Genomic DNA, 22,765 nt, shown 5'->3' with positions numbered 1-22,765 from the left:
CCATTTGACAAGAGCACGAATGTCAGAACCCAGCCCATTCTGAACTCAGCAACTTTTTGCTGAGCCATTGGGATCAAGATTCCATAAGGCACAAGGCATCACTATGTACTTTGAAAGAGAGATTTTCAGCGCCTGAGGTAGCAACCATCTCAACTGACTTTATGCTAAAAATGAAAATCACACTCTAGGTGTGCAGGCATCGGAATAGCACAAGTATAAAGATCCTGAGGAGACTGCTCTCCCAACCTTTGGGGCATGCAGCCCAGACCTCTACAGAGGACTACACAACCATACACACGTAATGCTATCTTATATGGCTAAATCCTGCAGAGAAAAGAGAGAAGAAAAGGAAGGCTCCCGCTCACCTACAGTCCTGCCTGGGTTTAGGGATGTACCCTGGGTAAGCGCCCTCCGTGATCAGCTTGCACATCCTGCTGTCTCGGTCGGAGGGGAGCAGAGTGCTAGGCTTAACAAGCAGTCCAAGGCAGTGATCAAATGTGTTGCGCTCTTCTGGCCCATCCTCCGTGAAGAAGCAATGGCCCAGGGCATCATAACCCACGACGTCCTTCACCTGCATGTAGAAAACAAAGGTCAGTGTTCAGGTTTCATGCTTCAGCCACTGCAAAATAAGACAGAAACTTTACAGCAATGGCACATAGGAACCTCAATACCCTTTTGAACTCGGGGTGTATAAGCAAAAACCAAAGCAAGATCACTCTCTGTTCTTAAGAGCTTACAGTCTAAGCAATAACTCCAACACTTAAATTTAATTAGAATTTGTCATCACCTAGGAAATGCTCGTTCTGTTCTTTTGTCTGCCTGTGAAATCAGAGGCTGGCTTAGCATGAGGCTGGAAAAAACATGGGGTGGGGGATGAATGGAGGATGTTAGATGTTCAAATCACATCTGGGCTCATTCATCTTCACGTGGAGTTACATGAGCAGCTACATAAAATGCATCTGAAAAATGCAGCTGAGCTGAAAAAATATTTTTTCAGGCTATCAGAGAGGCGGCAAGTTGTTTTCCAGACAGGCTGGCTTGTTTTAGGTTTGACCTGATCCTTTTTTCCAAGTTGTTGACAGAAGCTTTACTTGACCCTGAGACAAATCAGCTGGTGTTAATCAGGGCTGTTCTGGTTTTGGTTTGAATGTTGTTAACATCGGGACACTGTTGTGTTGGACAGAACAATACCCATCACCCCACTGAAAGATCTGAGAAAACAATTTCAGGAGCAGATATGTGAATTCGAAGCCTAAGGCTAGGACTGGCTGGGAAACAACAGCCCTCAAACACACCGTGTCCAGCAAATCAGTTGTTACTGGATATGCCTGGGATGTGGAAAATTAATTTCAGGTCTCCATTGGCCAGGTGAAGTGCTGGCTCTCCTGGGCGCTCTCCTTGCTCTTCCCATCAGCCATCACCCATCAACCACCGTGGACTTAGGAAACCTTCCTGGCAAAGCTTAGCCTGACACCAATGTGTTCTTACTAATGCTTCTGATGAAATAGCAATTGCCAAGGGGCAAAAGACAATAAAGTGGATAGAAGACCTATTCTTTATGGTGCCATTGAGAGACCTGGGTACTCAAGCACCTGAATTACTTTTTTAAACAGGCCTGAGACGACTCTGTCATCTTCATGCCTCATCCTCAAGGCAAGGAGCACCAATTTCAAAAAAAATTCCAGGACTAGTGTTGAAATGATTACAAATATGTTTTCACATAAGAAAGAACACTTTGCTTGCCAAATCTATTACAAGCTTACATCTGCACACACATCTATTATGTATTATCCATGTTCCAGTGTAAATACGCAAATCTCTGAACACGAGTCATCACAGTAAATTAAACACAGCTAAAATGACCTGCAAAGTGGTGCATTCCATTAAACTACCTCACTGAAATTTACTGCTAACTTCCTCCATCTAATTAGATGAAAGCTTTTGCAAGGTTGAGGCTTCTTTATTTAGGTGTAAAACTATGTATGTACTCCTTGTAAGCACGAGCTGTCCCAGCCTTGTAATTGTAAAGGTTTGCAGGATAGGAGAACATTTCAGAAGAGTGACTTATCTTCAGAAGAAGTTTTCCAACATGTAGAGAAAGTCTTAAGCACAGAGATGTGAGAACTGCACGGAAAATGCCACTGAAATCTATTACACACAGTAATATCGGAAAGACACGTAAGTAATGGTGCTGTGACATTTAGATGATGGAGAAGGTTTCCTTCGAGAAGTATTAGCCACTTTCTATGACCATTTGTCTTCCCAGCCAGCACAGCACTGCACCAAGACTGGTACATGAAAACCTGTAGCGACCAGACTATAGCGGGGGCAAAGCCCACCTCTGTGCACAGGGAGGAACATCCCAGGGGAACGCACCTCCCGGTACGGCGAGAGGGGAGCGAAGCAGAGAGAGGAGAGCGCCCTGGCAGAGGGGCTCAGGGTCAGCAAATGCCCGTTGTGCTCCTAACTCATGCCTGAAAGCCCACAGAACAGCACGGAGTTATCAGCCAGGGACCTGGTCCCTAATGTATTTGTCGCCCTCCATTTGATTAATTACTTTCCCCATATCTCATCTCTCGGTCAGCTCTGACTTAGTTTCCTGTGTGTGTTTTCATGCATAAGCCCAGTACTGAAATGTTTGGATAGCAAATGAGATGCTTGTTCCAAAATCATTTTTCCAATGGATTCAATTTTTGATCTGATTAAAATATTCCTAATAGTCCGTAATCTTACTTTAACCATGAGTAATTTATGGCCAGATAATGCCCTTCATGGTAAAATAACTGCTGTGTATTAGAGCTGGATTGCTAAGAGCAGATACCACTGAAGCAGTTAGATACCAACCTCTTATTCCATGAAGCACAGCTCTCCCCTGAATTCTGCCAGACTGTTCATTGACCTCCACTTAATTTCCCTCCCCAATGGCTGTTTCCATTTTAGCTTGCACCCTGGGACCCAGTGGAGAGAGGGGGAATCAGAGCAAAGTTTCATCCCTGGGATTGCAGTGGCGTAACTAGGTGGTTTTTATGGCCAATATATTAAAGAAAACATTGGGTAATTATTGCGTTTTCAAACAATAATTATGGTGAGAAAAGAATTTCTACAGATTTGTTTCCAGAAGGACCCTCTGTGCCTTCCAGTGAATATGAATTTGCAGACAAGTGCAGAATAGCCCATCAATGGGAGTGAGGTAATGTTGAGATAGTGACTTTTAGCACACTGTACAGGCCCACAGAAAAACATTTCTGTCATCAGGAATAACTGGATACTCTTATCTCCTAGTGTTTTCAGTATGAGTATCTCTGAAGTGACATGAGAAAAGTGATAGCAAAGCAAGCAGGGAAGCCTGTATGTAAATTACCAGCCTGCTTTAATGACAATTAAAAATAACTGACATCCCTCTCCCATTTGTTGAAGCATTTGCACAGGTGCTCAACCATCGTCATGCAAGAAGCCCCTCTAAAATCAATGGATTAATGTTAAGGACATCATTAAGTGCTGTGCTATGCTGAGGTTTAATAGCCCAGCTAGATTTTTTGTATGGCTGTTTCCAAAGTGTGGTTTGTGCACATCATCAAGGCAAATTTTCCCTCAGTCAAGCATGCTTTGGATCTACCTGATCTCAGAGGGAATGAATGTTACCTGGGGAAAGACGGAGCTCATTGCTGTTTGCGCAAATGGTGCCCATGCATGTAGAAACAGGCAGCGTTGCCCAAGTAAAAAGATAATAGGCAACTAGGAAATGTATAGAACAACTATTGTAATCCTCAGAGACCCATGTGGGTGTCTGTGAATGCATCTGGGATAGACGGAAGAGGAAAGGAAGGAAAACAGAGTCAGAAAGCAGATGAGGAGATTGTGGTGGGATCACCTGATGAACCAAGGCATGGAGCTGCTGACGGCAGATGTCTATCACAGAGCAGCGAAACAACATTTAAGTGATGCAACCTTTGGAGCGCATCTTCTGTGATGCAACTGAACAAACTTGGTCAGATTGCTTTGTGTCACTGGGGCTTTCTTTTCAGCTGTCAGCAATAATTACACAGTTAAAATAAAAAACGGGTAAAGTAGTAGGAATAGAGTTTAGTATTCACACATTTTGATAAACTATAATCAACAGGGATTAAATTCTTGACTAACATTTCAGATTGTAAATCCTAAGATTTCTCTTGGGTGCCTTGTCACAGAGGCAAAGCACGGTCATTTAGGGATTTGTGGCTGTTGAGTAACAGCAAGAGAATCAAGCTGCTTTCATCAACTACATCAGCCTGTCTAAATTTCATCGTGCCATCTCAGCTGGAAAAGCCTGAGCACATGGATCCCTATGACATGGATCCCCTACGGCACAGTTGTCACTTGGAGAAAGCACAAGAGACAGAACTATTTCCAAATGCTCTATATGAACCCATCCATCTGACCGGTAAGAAAAATGCCAGGCTCTGGATATTTGGTTTGGCAAGCATTAATCAGTAGGGAATTACGTTAGCTCCAGAAGCAGGGCTTTAGCTGGTCTGCAGCTCATCCGCAGCGGTGCAACCTCTGTGCAGCTGCAGAACGTGTTTATGGTGCCACTGGTAACAGCCCATGCTGGTGTGACAAATGAATGCCGCGACGCTGCCCTTCCACTCTGCACATTAATCGTACCCTGAGCCCCCGTACTGGAGACTTCGAATTGGGAAGATGCCATATGACCCTGAATGCCTTGTATAATTCATATAGTAGGGTGTCTTCTTTCTTCAGAAGCCGTGTTCACTTGGTAGGTTTTTAGGATTGTGCTATAAACTTCGAAGGACAGAGGTCAAAACCAAAACCTCAGATTCATAAATAGCAGATAAAAGCTGCTCTGCTTCTGGGGCTGCAATTTCAATGCCCTCCCTTCAACTTCTGTGCATTTCAATTATGCCTGCGACTTTCCCTTCCAATGTTGCCACTTTTAGAGGTTGTAGCCTGCAGTCCTTGCCAAAAGGAAGACTGTAAGACGAAGCCCTCCCTGTGCTAGAGTCAGTAAGGGAGGAAGCATTCATCAGCAAGAAAAGGGCAAAAATCATGTCTTAGCTAGGTGTTGAAAGCAAATGCTATTGCCCAAATAAGTTCAAGGAAGAGAGATTCTTACAGGCTCCTACTATGAGATCGTACGGCAATTTTAAAACAGTGGTATGAACTCCTAATGCACAGTGACCATCCAGGTTAAAACTGCCAATGATACGTTTTCTCTTAAAGCTCTGTTATATGTGGTAGCAGGGCTCTTGACTGTACAAAGGCTTCTCTTCAGGGCTCTGATACACTTTTTTTTCATTTTGGAATACACTGCGATCTCACTGACTGTGTGAGAGTCCTTTGCCTACAGAAATCTTGTCATTTTAACAGTCAAACCTGATGTTTATTTCACACCTTTCGCAGCTCTGCTTTTGGGATAGATTTCTGCACGTTTCCTGAATATGGGTAAGGAGAACCCATCAGAGGTGGGATAAGAGTGAGGATGAGGAAAGCCTTTTGGGATCATGTGCCAGTCTCCAGGATGCTCAGGAAGGTAGTGTTGTTTTCCCTCTACATCCTTACCCAAAAGAAGGCGGCACCCCTACATCTGGGGAGAACCTGAATGTGTTCTTACCGTCACTGATGTGCTGCAACTTGTCTCCTAAGCATAGGTAATTTTATAGATTTATCCTAAAGGATTTCTTGCTTTGGAGAGCCACTCTGAAAAATCAGAGCTCTGTGAGTGCTTAACGTTGTGAACAGCATCACAAACACAAACTTTTATGATGGGAAAGATGAAGCACACTTAAACCTTCTGATTATCCTCTTTAAATGGCAAGCTGTCTGTCTATAGATAGATCCAACTACTCATTAGAGACGGGCTGGTCTGCAGACATTGCTGCGCACAGACAAAAGCTCTGCCTGCTCTGAGTCACACACAGCCTACAGTGCCACATTGGCCTCCTCCTTTTTAATGCAGGTTGAAATACGCCTGGAATATATAACCACATAATCAGGACGGGGCGAAGAGTCAGACACTAGCTCTAACAATAAAACACATCACCCTGCAATAATTGACCTGTATTCATGCTATGAGGAAATATTTTGACTGGTGCCTTGATCGCTAAGGTAGACATTGGTGCTTCTTACCAGTAAACCATTGGATCCATGGACTGTGACACAGCGGGAGAAGGTATGGTGGATGGAGACATCCTTCACGTACGTTGGAGGGTTGTAGCCTCCTTTCTCATCCACATCTCCAGCCATATGGAAGTGAATTGGGTAATGTCCCATTGTCTGCTGGCCCATATATTTCAATTCTAGACCTTCAATATGGGTAGCCTTAAAATCAAGACCAATCTGAAGAACAAAGAACATCAGTCAAGAAACACAAAAGACTGTTGAGGGAAAGAAGGAGGGGGAACACAGGGACAGAGAGATTTCCTGTGTGGAAGGGAGTGTACGGCTGCAGGGTAAGGGAAAGAGGGTCGTGGCGGCTAAGGGGACAATAGATGCTCTGTGATCCCACCGCTGCTGCCATGGCTACATTTGACTTAATTTTAGAAGGAAAACCATTTGCATTTGATGTTTTCCATGAGATTCAGTGAGCTGGGCTCAAATCAAACTCCCTGGGCTGAGCACCAGCAGAATCTGGGGAAAACTGGGATTGGGATGTGGAGACTGTATCTCTGCTGGGCTGAGCACCAGCCTGGCTGGCTGAGCAACGTCTGCAGGGACGTGAGATGCACTTCAAAGCCAAGGGCCAGGCAGCAGCAGCGGGGTGGATGTGCTGCACTGTGGGGAGAGGCTGTTTGCTCAGCAGCTGACACGAGGGATTTTTTCCTTTCCTGGCTTCCTTGGTATGTGAAGGTGTGGCTGGGTGAAGGCAAGTGCAAGGAGAGGGCTCCAGCCCTACCTTGATGTGTCCCCCAAAGGTGTCGAAATCAAAGAAGGAGCATAACTTGCTGCTGTACTCATAGCACTGTCTCTCCATCTCGCCCATCACCACGACGTTGCGGCTCAGCAGCCCCACTTCTGCCCGCATGTCAACGCCATCAACGACTTCCCCAACGTGGAGGTATGCTGCTTTCCCTAAAAGAACAAGATCCAGTTTCAGGGTTACTCTGCCAATGCTGCTGGTTTCCCCTTGTGCTTCCTGCGGTGGAGTTGGCCTGATAATGAAAGCAGTAACTGAGTCAGCAAAAACTGTTGGCCGACTCCTCAAAGGAGGGAAGGCTGCAGCACAGGTACCACCCAAGGTCTTGCTGAGATATTTGTAACAGAGGAAGTGGGATTTTTGCTCTTAAGGTTGCTTGATTTATCCAGGGAGTTAAACTGACGGTCTGTTAGACAAAACACATTTCCTACCTTGAAAAGGAACTGCGATCACTCAAGAACCTTTTACTTTGGATAACAATCAGCCATGTATGAACATCCAGTACAAAGAAAAATGATGATGTAGCTACGGAGGAGTCCAAATCCCCAAAGTTAGCACAGCACTTCCTATAGCGAGACATGGGGAGCTGCTCAGATCCTACAGCACTGCTCACAGGCCAACGTCGGTCTGATCCTGCTAACGCCGTGGCTGTTAATCTAAGCAAGGAGAGGACTGGGCACAAAGCCTTGTGGAAATTGTGGCTTGGATCAATTGCAATCCCTCATCCAGCTCGTGGGCTGCAAAACCTCCCGCTGCCTGCCCTCCCAAACCTTGCAATTTCAGATCCTCCCGCATGTCTCCAACTTGCTCTCAAGGCTTCCCTCTGCCCTGCTGTAGTCCGAGTTGATAGGATCTTCCATCTACCTCATGCCACAACTCCTTTTGCCAAGACAGGTTGCGCATAATCTCCTCCACATGCACACCTGGCTCCAATAAAGGGTTAAAAGCACCGAAAGCCTTCCCTGGCCTGACCAGAAAGGGGTGAAGTCCAGGCAGTGTGGATGTCTAGAAAGCAAAATAATCTCTTTGCTGTAATTTCATTCAAACATATTCATGCTCCCTCCTTCCTTCCGCGGCTTTCTGCAGAGAATGCAGTTGGGAAAAGGTTCATCTTACTGACTACATTCTGTATTATTCCAGTAAAAATAAGTAATAAACTCTTTAAGTAAACACTGAGCTTTAAGGAATGCTACACTTGCATGTATTTAATTTCAATGGAATCGTTCAAAGCAGTAATTAGAAACAAATGGCAAGCCTGAAGCCTGGCTATTGCTGCGAAGTGCTTTATGCTTAAGCAGAGGTGCCAAGCCGAGGGGAGGATTCTGAACATGGAAACAGTCTTGTTTTTAACCAAAACACGATGATTTGACTTTGTAACAAAGATAAGCACACACTATTCCCTCCCTCTCTCTCCTGGAGCTGGGAGCAGCGTAGTTCGCTGGTAATACTGGGATTTGGGAAGGGTGAGTGCTCCGCCTTGCTCCAAGACTGCTGTGTCCGTGCTGCTACGCCTGCCCTCTGCCTTGGCACCTCCGCCTTCAAAATAATGTGATCATGTGAAAATACACTGTTAACTAGAGGAGTGGTGATGGCAGGACAGGTGGATGCTTTTACGCGGGGCTGTGGTGGGAAGATGAGGGTCCTCCAAGCTCCATGCTCAGCCCCAGAAACAAGGGGCTGTGCGGGGCCAGGGGTCTGCACCTTGCCCACGTTTGCAATTGCCACCCTAGAAAGACCCTGGGCTTCCCTGGGTTGCTGCTCTGAAGCCAGCGAGCCTCGTCAGGTGTGTGGCCAAAAACAAGACCCTGTCCGTCCAAAAAGCAGCTTCGCTTCCCTTACTCACATACATTTAAAAAGCCGCTGCAGTGAGTGTCCCCCACACGAGGATACTCTATGCTGGACCCTTGGGGGAGTCTGCTAAGCAACACAGCCTCTCATTATGAAACTGTTTCTAAGCTGTTATTTTTCAGTTTCCCCCGGAGCTGACCTTTCCTTGATTTACTGAAATGCAGGAAGGAGTTCAGATAATCATAAGAACATCCTATTTCAAGCCACATCTCCAGGATTTGTAGCAGTGAAATTAGATAGGCAGTTTTGTTATTCATGTGCTGAGCTCTAGAATAATAAATGTCATGCTTGCACGTATTTAATTTAATTTAACACTAGTCCAGACATGCAAAATAGTGTAAGCACTGACAGGAATGTTAAATACGGACTAACCAGTTTCTAAATATAACTTCTTGGGTGCATGTTTTTCACTTTGTGCTTTTGCTGACTTGACTTGTTTGGAGATAAAAGGAGAGATGGAAAGCAATTCCCTTCCAACGTAAAAGTGGATTTTGAATAATAGCTCCTTTAACAGAGTTTTGAAAACCAAATCTCTCCTTGAGGCAGCCAGACATTCAAGCTCCCCGTGGCAATGGGGCCGTGCTCCTGAGGTGGCTCACGGGAGACAAACCCTGGCACGGGAGCCCCCAGGTGCTGTAAATGCCTGCTGGAAACCAGCATCCCAGCACTGGGCACATCCCACGGGGCCGGGAGCACCATGATAGACATGCGGCACTTTGAAGGAAGCCGCTGGGGCATGTTTAGTGATGGCCATGAAAAAAAAACCAAAAGAGGCAGCTCCATGGCGAGTTCAGGGAGTTCACACGGGGATGGAAGCTGCAATTTTGAAGTTAGGCTGCTCACAGCCAGCACGTGGAGCCTTCCCAGGGAGCAGCCGCAGCATCTGAGACCCTGGGCACTGACCATGGGCAAACCCAAGCCAAGGGTTTGCAAACCGGCACTGAAGTGGTTTGATACTAAAAAGGCAACACCGTGCTTTGAATGCAGGAGGAATGCGTCTGCTGCTTCAGCATCAAAGCCGATGCCTGTGATTGCCCAACCACTAACAAGCCCAGGGGTCACTGATTCAACATCTCCTCCTTTGGGCTCATTCTTCCTGCATCCCTCACGGATAGACGTTGCCTCGCCAGAAAGCCAGGTTTGTGCCATGTTATAATCTCAACCAAACAAAGCCTTGCAGTGACACGCATTACGTCTTCCCACAATAGGCCTGTGTGATGGACTAGGAAAAACGCCCTGGGTTTGCTGCTCTATTTGTCATACCGGTGCCTCTTGTTAGCAAAATGTAAATCCACAGGGAACAACTTCACTAATGTGTGGGCTTGCCTGGTAGAAGTCTTGATTCAGCAAAATATGAGCACATTTCCATGCTTATTACTCAAGACAGTGACTATTAAAGTCACCAGTTGGTGGTAAGGACAAGGTAATTATTAAAAGAAAGTATGCATTTAGATAAACATAGGTGATCCACTAATCAAGGGCACGCTTATGTCAACACAGCAATTCAAAGCAGAGTCTCTCCAAACTGTACAAAGCTCCAGGAAAACCTGCCATAACTGAACCTAGTCATAAAACCTGGGGTCTCAGGCCTTATCAAACCTAGGAAGGGTGGAATTTTAAAACTATTTCAGCTGCTACAGATGTGGAAGGGTGCTCGGCTCTGGCGAGTTACACAGATGTCTCTCAAAACCCTCCCAGGTACACTCATGCATTCATAAATGCCCTGGCTCTAAATGACACAAACTGCTAAATCTCCCTTTCGGAAGTGAAACAGGCACTAGACGGTCTGGGTTTGGTGAAGATAAAGTGGAGCTAAGATGCTCCTGGATTATTTTTTTTTTTTCTCTAAAGAGGCTTTTGTTCTCCTTTAGGCTCTCTAAGGCTAAGACCTTCTCTCTCATGGTCTTTTAACATTTCCTAAACAAGCGTTTTTAAAGAAACATTAAATACAAACTTGTCTGTTCAAACCATGTAATCCAGTGACAGTGAATCCTTCAGGGCATCTTTAAAATCAGTGCAACTCATTGTAGATGCCAGCCCAGACCTCTGTCAGATTTCGCATTTTTGCCAAACATTTGTCATCACTGGTGGTAATGCCCCTATTGCTTATATTTAATAACCAACAAATGTTCACACAGGGATCCTGTCAAATCCTCATTATTCTGAATTATCTTGACGGGCTTTGCTATTGCATCCCTAAGCCGCAAGCCTGTAGCGCAACCCAGCACGGTTTGGGTGAGCTGACCGGCTTCTTGAGTCACGCAGTACAACCTGATGTCTTAACGAACAAATGTTCCTCAAATTCACAACTTTTACGTGGAAAATTAAGTTTCCAGTAAAAAAGACATAGAGCAGAAAGGATGCAACTTTACAAGGAGTTCAGAGCTAACTAAGCCTTCTTGAGAGAGTTTCCTGCTGGGTAACTCATCCTATTATAGCCCTTAACCCCTTTTCTCCTTCAAGATCCTGCACGGTGTCCCGCAAAGGCTGGAAATACACCCTCCATTGTAGGAGTGTGAAGAGCCTTGAGTTCAGGTGGATATTATTAAGTGTATGCTTAAATGCTGTGTTGGATCAAAGCCTCTGTAGCTGTTTGGTTTCAAGGCTGAAATGAGTGGACCTTGCTGCTGCAGATAGGTGCGCCAGGAAGATTGATGTGGACTGAGGGCAGTGCATCTGCTCACGCTGGCTTTAACTGAGCACTGAGAGGTCTCTGCAAGGTCTATTAGTGTTTTATCCCCAATGGCAGTGTCACACTCTTTCCTAAGCCCACTCCTGTCCCACCTCCCCCCCCTCCCACCTGTCCCACCTCCCACCTTTCTGCAGCAGCTACTCAGCAATCTACCAACACACTTCTGTAAATGCTAGGTTTTACGCCACTGGCCTTCCAATTTTTCCTCTCCTTATCCTGACATACAAGTTCTTGCAGCTGGGATGGGAAGATTAGGCAGGTCTGGTGGACAAGCAGGTCAAATCCTTTCTTAAATCAGCTTAAACTCAACCCTTCCGAACCACTATGTAGAATTGCGCACGTTTCTTTCAACTCTGCTTCTAGGCAATGCCCAAAGGTAGAAGAAAGAGCTCTGAAAGACTGTTAGAAAGGGCCATTTCATGACATTTCCTGCCCAGCCCTCAAGCAGCGGGGTTGCCTTAAAAAAAGACTTTCCGTCAAGTTCCAGACAAAATGATGCCAACTTCTGAACGAAACCTCCTAAATCTCTAACAGTATCTGAATTTTGACAGTGAACTGACTTCTCCCACCCTCACAGCACAAGGTGAATGTTGAGACAGGCTGGGAAGTTGTTAGACAACTAAGGTTTTACATTTTTAATTCAAAGTTCTCTGCATGAACAAGATCACAGTAAACTCCGTATCTCTATCGTATTTACTACCCAATAAGCAGGATTTAAGATATGTGTGCTTGTAATCATGGATTCACCAGTCTAATTGGGATAATTGGAGTAATTATGCCAGGCACAAATAGCTTTTTCATACTACATCAAGAGCACAGAGAAGCAAAAAAGAGCATTTCATCATTTTTGTTCCGTGGTGAAACTTATCAGCGTTGGTAGTAACTTCATACAGAGCAACCAAGATGCAGATAAGACTTGTTTCCCAGGGAAACTAGACAAAATACTTGATCTTTCCTACTATCCAGTTCTATCGTAACAACACAACCCTTCCTTCCTTCCTTCCTCCTCCCTCCCTCTGCCCTCTGCCGTCGTCCCTCCCCAGGCCTTGTGAAGCTGGAAGATCAAACGGTTTTAATCTGTTCCCACAGAGAAAATAATCTAGGCACAAAAATGACAAGCAAAAAAAAGTTAAACAAAGGAGGCGAGCGGAGAAAAAAGTTCCATTTAAGTGAGCGACCGTTTGACGGGGAGCAGGACCTGCAGAGCTGCGTCCTCACACAAACCACGCTTACTCATGGGAGCAGCAGTTTTGACATTAGTGTAATCACTCCAATAAAGGACTGCACATGATGAGTACCTGGATGCCCTCCCTCGCTTTCTACACTGAGATTTGCAGAAGTCCACAGTCAGACAACTAAATCCTACTAAAACCTGATGGGAATTTAGTATTAACTCTCTTAAGCTGTTTTGAAAAGACCGGCCTCTAATCAATCCATTTCTAGCACGTAAAGCAAGTATGAGTTTTGAGCAGGAAGTATCAAATATAAATAGGACATGAGCTAACTAATGAGTTTGACTTATTTGGCACAATACACTAAACCATGTCTATTAAAATATTATTAAACGATGAGAGCATCAATTATAATTAAACCTTGGTATGCCAAGTGGCTGCCCCACCAAATTGTCTGTCCACAAAGTGGAGGTTTTCTGCCTTTTTTTAAACAAAGAGACTCTTAAGTAGTTCAGACATGACATTTAGGTTTTGTTTAAAAAAAAAAAAAGGAAAGGAAAAAAAAAAGATAAAAAGGGAAATAAACCCTCATGGGTAGGAATGGTTTTATCATTTGTCTTCCAAAGGGCAGACCTTTGGAGTTTTCAGCTGCTAAGCTAAGGCTCTTAGGAAAATTAGGCCATTCCACTTACTACAAGTGATATCCCTCCGAGATGCTGTATATAGATGCATCTGTGCGGAAGTCATTTTTTTCAGAAGAAGCGAAGCAATCTTGACTGTGTCACATAGGGAAAGGCGGGCAGACCTTTATCACAAATGTCTTCTGCAGGCAGTCGAGAACTGAATGCAGCCGCGTGAGCGCAGGCTGTGCACGGGCCGCCCACCTGTGCTGAGGCTGGACACCAGCCCACTGCTTGCCACAGCGTCTGAGCCGCTGGCACAAATAAAGCCCTATTTAATGGTGGGGCAATTAATTGATTCCCAACAAGTTTCATCAAAGTCAACGCTTGGATCATGGGAGGTTCATACACGCATGCCTGTGCACAGGCAGGTTTCAGTGCGAGCCAAGATCTCAGCGTGGTGGCTTTCACCTCCTCCAGGGATGAGGACACCTCAGAACCCACCACCGTGGTACTGCCACCCCCCTGGCAGGGCCGGGGGAGCACCGGCAGAGCTGTGCAGGCTACAGGCATCATGGAGTGGAGGAGGCATGGAGAGCACCCACCCCCTGGCTCATTAGTGCTCCTTATTCTGGCTAATTGCATGTCACGGCGCAGGGAAACGGATGAAGTTACACCATGGCTGGGCATAGAGCAGCTCAGGAAGCACCTCCTCCTAAAGACAGGGGAGATCTCAGCCTTGCCCAGGTTTTATTTCATCTAGAGTGAACTTAGAATCAGGCAGATTATTTTATTTTCTAGAATGAATGTGCTGTTGTTACAAGAAAGTTGGATGTGATTTTTATTACTGGACCAGATTTTGCCTTGATTTATATAATCAGTGAAATCCCATTGACGTCAATGGAGTTGCCTGGATATAAGTAAGGGCAGACTTTGGCCCTGGTGTTCATGTCATTTGTGGTAATAAAAGGAATGTCCTAATTCTCCTAGAGAGTAATCGGAGACCAAGAGCACAATTACTTTAACAAGTGTTTCCACTGCTTCTTTACTTGAAATTCACATGAATTTTTTTGTTGGTTTTAATCCTTTATTAATTTCCTTAAACTAACTTAGCTGCCATTGTTGTAGAAGATAAATGTAATTACATGAACTTCGGAGATCCTTTAGATTATGGGAAGCCTAAGAGAAAGATTCCTATGTCATCTTTATTTTTACTGACAATCTTCCAAGATCATCTTCATGATGTGACTTGTATCACACTAGTCTGGTACAGTTTTTCCAATAGCTCAAAAGTTGCTCAAGAAAAATACTCAACTTGGACATGTGTCTTCTTTGAAATTACTAGTCATTTTAAGTCATACGCCTGTGATACATTCAAACTGTGAATAACATTTTTCTTGGCTTGATGAACATCTCTTTCAGGCCATCCAACAATGAATGGCTAGAGATTTGTGGGGAGGCAGTTGCCAAAGGAAGATAATGGCGAAGTAGCTCATTTCACAGAACTGAGCAAACTCCCTGGTGCATTGGATGTTCCAAGAGCCCTCATGGTTACTGAGAAAGATCTTACTGTAAATGCAGACAAAACCTCTGCCTAGAGCAATCGCCGCTGCACAAGCAAAAGGTAACCTAACATGGATGATTTGATACCAGGCAGATGCTGCCTTTGAAATACGGTCTCAGCTGTTACGTACTTTTATCTTGGAAAATAACTTTTGCTTTTGTAAATTATAGCAATTAAAAGCTCTTGATCTAGTCACAGAAGAGGCAGTTCATGTGGTATTTCCACGCTCTGTTTTTCATCGTGCCAAAATCTAGTTCTAGAAGGAAAAGACCACTTCACACTCTCAAGCGGAGATGGAAATCTCCCGCCCTGGATTTCACTTGTATGCTCATATCAGTAATAGTCTGTGCTTCATCATGGTTATGCTACTGAATTGGACTTAGTATCTGAAGGCCACTTTACGATCATTAGTCTGCAATCTCTTTTCATCAAAAGCAATTTGTTCTGGTCACCTTCAAGAGAAAAATGCTGTGGCTCTGCAAAGCTGCTCAGACTAACGCAGGCAGCGCCCCACCGACTCCGTCTCTCCCAGAGCTGTGGCTCAGGACAACCCGCTGGCCACGTTGACGCCAGAAATGTTTGGTTAATACATCACCTCTAAGCAATGCCGTCTAGAGACACAGTAAAAGAGAAACAGTAGCTTCAGTAGTACAAAACAGTATTTCTAAAATGCAAGATTACAGTTCTTGTTAAACATAACTTCCGTAGGAAGATAGCCAGCTGCACATTACTTCATAGCCTTACACTCTCATGGTCTGCTCCTGCCCTAGCTCACTCTTCACATCAGCCCTGCTCATCTCCTGCTTTCTAGGAAGTGACACGTTTTCAAATACAGTCACGTAAAAATGGACATTTCAAATACAGTTTCTCTTAAATAAATACATCCATTCACTAGTGTGCTTGGGTACAAAAAACTGGAGTCAGCTATGAAAAGGGAAGGCGGAAAGGAACCAGACTCAAGTTAGGTGGCTTTCAAGCACGAAAGGTGTATGTTTCCCAAAAGCATCTAAAAACTAGCCATCAAATTCAGACGTCTTTCAAACCTTTGCAATTCTTAATGGAGTTACCTCAATGCAAATGACAGAATTCGGGTACTGCACCACCAGCATGACAAGATGAAGCACCTTACCTGCTACTTTGACCTGGGTGGGTCTGCAGGCCGTGCAGGGTAGTACTTGGAACTCCTCCGCCTGGTACATGGAGTAGTCAGTGCTTGCAACCACCAGCCTGTCTCCGGGTTTCCATGAGCTCACGTCATCCACCAGAGTCAGGACCGTGCTGTTCACATTGGTGTCAATGGTTACCGTGAGCTTTGGTTTCACTGAAAAGCCAAAATGGAAGGGTGGAGAATTCAGTTAATCTTATCAGAAAATGCTGGCTCTTTTTTCTTTTTTTTTCTTTTTTTTTTTTTTTTTGCCTGGAACTCCACCAAAAATGATGATTTCCTCATGCAACAAAAAATAGTTAACTCTTCCAAATATGCTTTTTACTGGCTTTGGCTTGGAAAGCAAGCAAACAAGAAAGTGTTTTCCTTCAGTTGCAGGCAGGTGGATTTTCCACTACCCCAGGACTAAATTTAAATGTAGCTCTTAGTGGCTCATTTTCACCACACCCACTTAGCAGCAGCGCTTGCGGGCGCTGGGCACTGTTATTGACAGCAGCCAAGTGGTCTTTAGCGTAATGACTGTTTTTTCCAGCAAAACACCCGTCTTCCACCCTCCGTTTCCCGCCAGCTGTGAGCCAAAGAATCCTAATGACCTGTCTAATGACCAGGTTAGGCACAACGGTGCTGGAATTAATAACTACGAAACAAAGTATTACTTTCAAAACCTGTTGTCTTCGCATGCTCTGATTGACTAATCCTACCTCATCCCAAAATGCTTTAGCAAAAGACAAGATATTTACAGGAAGGGGCTTGCCAAGTATTTGCCATAGCCTTGCTGGGTTTTTGAGCCACCACCCTGTTGCGTCTGTTAGCGCTCAGGAATTTTTCCGGAGATAAATCTTCAGCTGTTTTATCTGTGTTTGTGTCAATAGCCCAGATGAAGTTTTAGCTTGGGGAATTACTCAAGTTGTTCTTACACCGAACAAGAACCAGTCATTGGAAGACAGTATGTCTGCTTTTCCCTGGTCCGGCTTTCAAACATGGGGCACGTACCAGATCTGCCGCAGAGGAACCGTACTCTGTAGTTCTGGCAGCCCTCGCCCGTCTGGTCCTTGCCGTGGCACAGAAACCTGTAATCGTGGCCACTCTTGTAGAAAACCTCCGTTGTTAAATTAGCTCCATCGAGCGTCATTGCCTGGAATGAGAATAGAAACATAAACAGGTGATACCTTCAGGTGAAGATATTCATCAATGCCATCAGAAGAGGCTTCTGCTTTGTTTTGGGAGCTGCACAACAGTTGTATAATGAAACAGGGAGACTGTTATGTGTACTGTCCAGCCAGCACTCCAGCTGGTGCTCAGACACAGCTATTTTATCCACAAGCTGCACAGATTATTGCTAGGTACATGCATTTCTCCAGTATCTATATTAAGACCATGTGCTTTTTTGGGAGGAGTATTCAGAGCTCCTCTAACATCTGCCTTGGTGCCCTAGATTTTCTCCTGCAGTAGGTTTGAGGGCAGATGAAAACACCGAATACAGATGTGTGTACCCAAACGAACTCGTGGTTTCAAGCCTCCTCACTGCACTCATTGTATTGCTCATGGCTAGGCTATGTCCGAACCTTGCAGAAGAAAGAGGTGGGAGTCTTATTTCTTCTTTGCACGGATCCGTGTCTCTCTAAGAAAAAAACAAAGCTGCTCCAGTACCCATTGCTCCAAAAGGAACAAGAAGAGGTGGCCTTTTCTCACGTACAAGTACCAGCCTGTAGGGATGCCTTGAGAAAAAAGGCTGTATCATACCAAGAAGCAGTGCGACGTGTAGCCTCTCCTGTGTTCCTGCCGGGGCAATGTCACCCCTCAGGGTCATGTTACATTTCACAGGCCAGCTCTATAGCTTACAATTCTCTTTCACAAAAATGCGATGCGCTGCATTGGGCAATCCAAATACCACGCGCGTTTTACCAAGGCACCAGGAGATGTGCCAGCTCTCAATGAAGGGTCTGCTCCTGATTCTCTCAGTCACGCGCACCTTCCTTATTAATGCAGAGCTTCCTTATTAATGCATACGCCCCGCTGCCACGTATAGGATTAGCACCGTCAGCTGAAGGAATGTGCCTCTGGCTGTGCTGCGCTTTGGTTATTATCATCATATCTTCAATTTTTCTTGTGTGTAGCATAGCTGGAGCAGGCCAGCTGCTATAAATCAGTGTAACTTTATGAAAGCAGTGAGCAGCACCAGATTACGCTACCTGAGGATTTGCCCTAAGATCTGCAGGATAAACTGAAAAATGCTGTCTCGCTTTTATTATACATGGAAAAAAAAGTAACTGTCATTTAATAGAAGAGGAAAAGAGGTTTGTTTTCTTGAACAGAAGAATATCTTTCTTGTTTCTCTTTTAATACGTGTGCTCTTTTAGTACGCGTGCTGGATCATAACAAACATCCGACCCCTGTTTTGAACTAGCTTGTCACTTCTAATATACGTATATGGAAGCAGAAATGAATGTGGATTTGCTAAGACCTGGCAGAAAATTATAGGGCAGTTTTTTCCTGTCAGTCCAAGAGGAGATTCTTTATAACATCTAGCCCTGGAAACTTTCGCTCATACTGTCAGCATTCCTGTTTGCTTCAATAGCCGCATTCTTGTGAATAAGGACAACTCCACTGGTTCAGAGTACGCAGGAACCTTAGGTTCAGCCCCCCACAGGTATGAAGTATTTTATCCTCTTTCGCTAGGCAGTGCTTCTGCTCTGGTTGTTTTACCAGGTAGGCATATAAAGTATATGGTGAACGTCCGCAAAAAAAAACCCTTGGTTTTTGCTTTTTCTTTTTTTTTGTGTCCTTAAAGAGGCTTTTTCAGTCTCAGAAAAGCTATATGATTTCTCCTCAGCATGCTGGCCTGATGGTGTAATTACAATGTTTAGCCCCAAACATAATTCGAATTTCTTTCAACAGAGAAAAAACAATTAACTCCAAGAAATGGCTGCAAGCTCACCAATATTTTTTCCAATCTGCTACAGCTGGTAGCTTTACCATCTCATTACTTTTTGTGATTAATTTTTTAGGTAGGGTCCGTTCCAGGACCATTTAAAAACTTTGAAGTTTTCGTGTGTTTTTTCCTTTTAATCTTCCATCAGGGAGCCACATATTTCATGATAGCATCTGTGCTGTCCATGATCCCATCTGTACTCCTTTTCATGCCAGAAGCCAGAATTTACTGAAAGGAGCTCAATTCGATAAACTTTTGTCCCAGAATGATACAAGAATAGATACCAGATCTTCTCGGTTATGTATTAGAGCGGTAAAATGATGTGTGTCTTCTATTTAGAAACAAAAATTACGGACAAACACAATTATTTTGGGGTTCAGTGTCAGTCCAAAGAGGACTCGCCCCTCTAAAGCGAGTGGTCAGCTAGCCTACCTGGATGTCAATGGGTTGCCTACAGATTTTATCAGGATGAGCAGCTTTGAAGTCAGAAAGCTTCTCCATGTCCTTAGATCTTGCTTTATCAGGCTTCTGAAACCACTCCGTCCATTCTACATCTGGGGAACAAGTGCAAACAAGAAAAGTCATTTGAAAGTCAAGCTTAATGAATGCAGCAAAAATGCATGAAGCATAATGTGATCTCAGATATCATTCACAAGTTTCTTCACTGATGATCTGATTCCTGCCTCTTCCTGCCAGTCTGTCAGCCGCTTTTAATGATGCTGTGAAGTGTAACCAGCCAAGGGAGAGCGGGGTTATTAAAAGCTACATAATTGGAGTATGCAGTATGAGCATTATTAATAGGTACGGATTTTGGATCTGTGTCCTCCTTAGCTGCCTTTTCTGATCTTTGGATCAAATTACGAGCAGTTACTGTATGTTGTCTGAAACATGGACATGATGACTATGCAGTCAAAAGCAGTACGAGGTTGCGTGTGATCTCTTAGATCATAAGAGATGGAATTTCATACCCAGTGCAGTAAAGGAAAAAGGATCCCAGTTATTCAGAGAGTCCTGGAGACAATTGGGGAAAGAATCTGTGCGTGTTCTTCACTTAGGTTAGCGGTGGTGTAAATAGCAGCTAGCAAGTCCACTCTTCCCAAATGGAAAAGTATTGCAATAAAAAGGATGATTCACCCTATTTGTCAACTGTCTACCACCGAGTTAAATGGCATATAGACCTCTTACCTTGAACCCACTCACTAGTTGAAGAGACGTTAAAATGTTCTCCGTTCTCAGCTTTGAATAGTTTGAATACTTTGGCCACAGCTGACCCTTTGTGACCTGTAAAAAGCAAACATCGGTAAAATCACTGAACGCAGTTGGTAACAGTTGGAACTGAAAAGGTAATGGTCCACGTGTGTGTGTGCATATTTTGGCTACATTATCCAGAATTGGCCTCACACATCTTCCAGAAAAATTCACTGATCTTGGAATGAGGCTTCAGACACTTTTATAACTGCTTGGGTAAGCAGGAGGAAAAATCTTCAAAAATCAAGAGAGGATGAAAAAAAAAAGGTATTTGTAATATATTGCTATTTTTATTTGGTGTTGTAGCAATCCATGTAGTTAGCTGCTCTTGAAAATGTCATGAAAAGACATAGCCTCAAAAGTCTTCAGCTTGCAAGAATATGGTTTTGCAGGAGTATTTGAGGTTACCAATGCAAGATCCACTGATTAAATTTTCAGCTGGTGTGAACTGGGTTTGTTCCATAGTTTTGTGTCAGGGAGGCAGAGTCCGAGCTCAACAGAGTTACGTGGATTTGCACTGGTGCAGGATCACACCTTTTATCTCAGGGTTTGGATAACCCAGGTTATACCCCACTCAGCTGCATTAATGGAAGGAAGCAATATATACAGAGAGCATTCAATTAAATACGTCCGACCATCAGTTGCTCACAGCTTCGATGTAATGCAGTGTCAAGTGAAAACACCATTGACCAAATTAATCTCAGCCATAACTCCAATAACTTCCAGAGATAAGGTCAAGCCAGCATTTTGTGCATGAATTACCTTGATATTCAACGTGGTCTTCAACAGAAGAGGAGGGATTTCCTTTAACGGTAATAAAACTCCATGGGTGCCTGGAAAATGAAAATGAGAAATTATCAAGTTATGTCATGTCTGAGGTGCATATTTTTTTATAGCACAATGTTCTTGCATTTCTCAGGGGCATCCTATTCAAAACAGTCTGATTAATGTGAAAGGCATCTTAGTCAATTTTTAAAATATCTCAACACTGTATTTCTTCAGTAAATATATCAAAAGAGAAGGAAGTTCGAAGACAAACCCCTGCTTAATACACTCCTATAACAAGTGTGTTTCTCTTTTAAATGAGTGTTTAAAGAGGCTGTGTGTGACAGACCCAAGGGACACTGACAATTCCTTGGGGAGCCTGAAATCTTTTTTGTGTGCGTGCGTGTGTGTGTGCGCACACTAAAGAATATGAAGAGAGGCCACTTCTGCTTAAATAAATTTAGCTCACGCTGAAACCTTGTATATCACAATTGTCTTTGGAATGACCCATGAGAATTCCTAATAGACAGACTGGCTGGCAAAGGGCAATAAAAAATACCTAGATAGCCTCTGGATATCTAGTTTCCTCATTTTGAACATTGGACAGGGATAAAGTTTTATGAGCCTGAATTGTCTGTTCAAATCTGATCCTATGTCAGAAGTAAGTTCATTACCGGCTGATTGTTATTGGTTGGGTAGGTTCAATAGCCATCAGCAACACCAGAGAATGACCACATGGATGAGTAAGCAATGGAGACAGGGACTAAAGAGCCTTCCAGCCTTGGAGGTGAACCCAATTAGTTAGGGTCAGGACGGAGTTTTATCTTCGAAACAGAAGTAGTTCAGGCATATCTGCTCTTAATGACTAACAGAATAACAAATATGCTTTTAGCGTTGTAGGGATACTGTCACCCTTACCCTGAATTTAGCAAACAGTCCCACAGATTAAATCATGTCTCTATAGGTATAAATACCCAGGGATTTCAATTGTATCAAGATTCACCCTTGAGTCTTGCAGGTCACCTTACATTTATCGTCTGCTGGCATAAGCGAAGTTATAAACCCCTCTGGGACTTCAGAAGAGAACATGGACAGACATTGGCAGATACCCACTAAAACACGCACAAATCACCACTGGCGTGAGCTGGGCTTTGCCCTGGGCTTTGGGGTCGGCGGGAGCAGGCTCTGGGGAGCACTGGTGCACCCCATGCCGTGCCGAGGTCCCACGCACGCACCGGACACGGCTCCTCAAGGGGAGGCAGTTCCAGCGGCGTGTCCTCAGCCCCAGCGTAGGACAGGCTCAGCAGGAGCTGCCAGCTCAACCGCCTCGGGAGCCTGCCAACGAGCCAGATGCTCCTGCTGGAAAACTTGCCTGTGCGCCAACTGCTGAAGGCACTGCCGGGCTGTGATCTCCATCCAGGGGGAGAAGGGGGATGGGGGCAGGAAGGACGCGTTATCACTCAGCAGGCAAGATACTTTTTTTTTATTTATTGTTATTGTTATTATTATTATTTTGGTCATCAAATTTGAAACAAATGACAAAAAAGATGGTGGCCCCAAAATAATCTGGAAAATAATCTAAAGAATAAGAAGCTATCTAGTTCTGCAACTCAAGGTTTGGCCTGATTTCATATGTTAAAATACTTGCTTCTCCCAGTTATTTTATCACTAAAAATAGTTTTGAAGTCATTCAACCCTAACACGTAAGGACACATGCGATCTGTTTGGGCTATACGAAATGAAGGGACCGGTAAATCCAGAGACAAACCAGTGATCTTTGGGTGGGATTCCAAAGAGAACAACTTTGTCATCCAGTGCTGAAAGGCTTTCTTTTAATTTATTAGTA

General features: G+C 44.2%; 1 protein-coding gene across 3 annotated transcripts in view; it reads right to left on the bottom strand.

Moving 5' to 3' along the window:
- Window positions 1–22,765, bottom strand: part of CEMIP (cell migration inducing hyaluronidase 1) — a 115,472-nt gene that overhangs the window by 25,456 nt on the left and 67,251 nt on the right. For all 3 annotated transcript variants that reach the window (XM_074599870.1, XM_074599872.1, XM_074599871.1), the window contains exons 7-14: window positions 20,917–20,987; window positions 20,092–20,187; window positions 19,339–19,460; window positions 16,968–17,109; window positions 15,939–16,130; window positions 6,893–7,068; window positions 6,127–6,336; window positions 366–571 (exon numbers count right to left, since the gene is read on the bottom strand). In XM_074599870.1, the coding sequence (XP_074455971.1) occupies window positions 366–571; window positions 6,127–6,336; window positions 6,893–7,068; window positions 15,939–16,130; window positions 16,968–17,109; window positions 19,339–19,460; window positions 20,092–20,187; window positions 20,917–20,987 (1,215 nt within the window). The remainder of the gene's footprint in view (window positions 1–365; window positions 572–6,126; window positions 6,337–6,892; window positions 7,069–15,938; window positions 16,131–16,967; window positions 17,110–19,338; window positions 19,461–20,091; window positions 20,188–20,916; window positions 20,988–22,765) is intronic.

The sequence above is a fragment of the Larus michahellis genome, chromosome 9, assembly GCF_964199755.1.
Source record: "Larus michahellis chromosome 9, bLarMic1.1, whole genome shotgun sequence".
NCBI classification, from domain to species: domain Eukaryota; kingdom Metazoa; phylum Chordata; class Aves; order Charadriiformes; family Laridae; genus Larus; species Larus michahellis.
The sequence above is the reverse complement of the archived record's forward strand: the minus strand, read 5'-3'. Positions and strand labels throughout refer to the sequence as shown.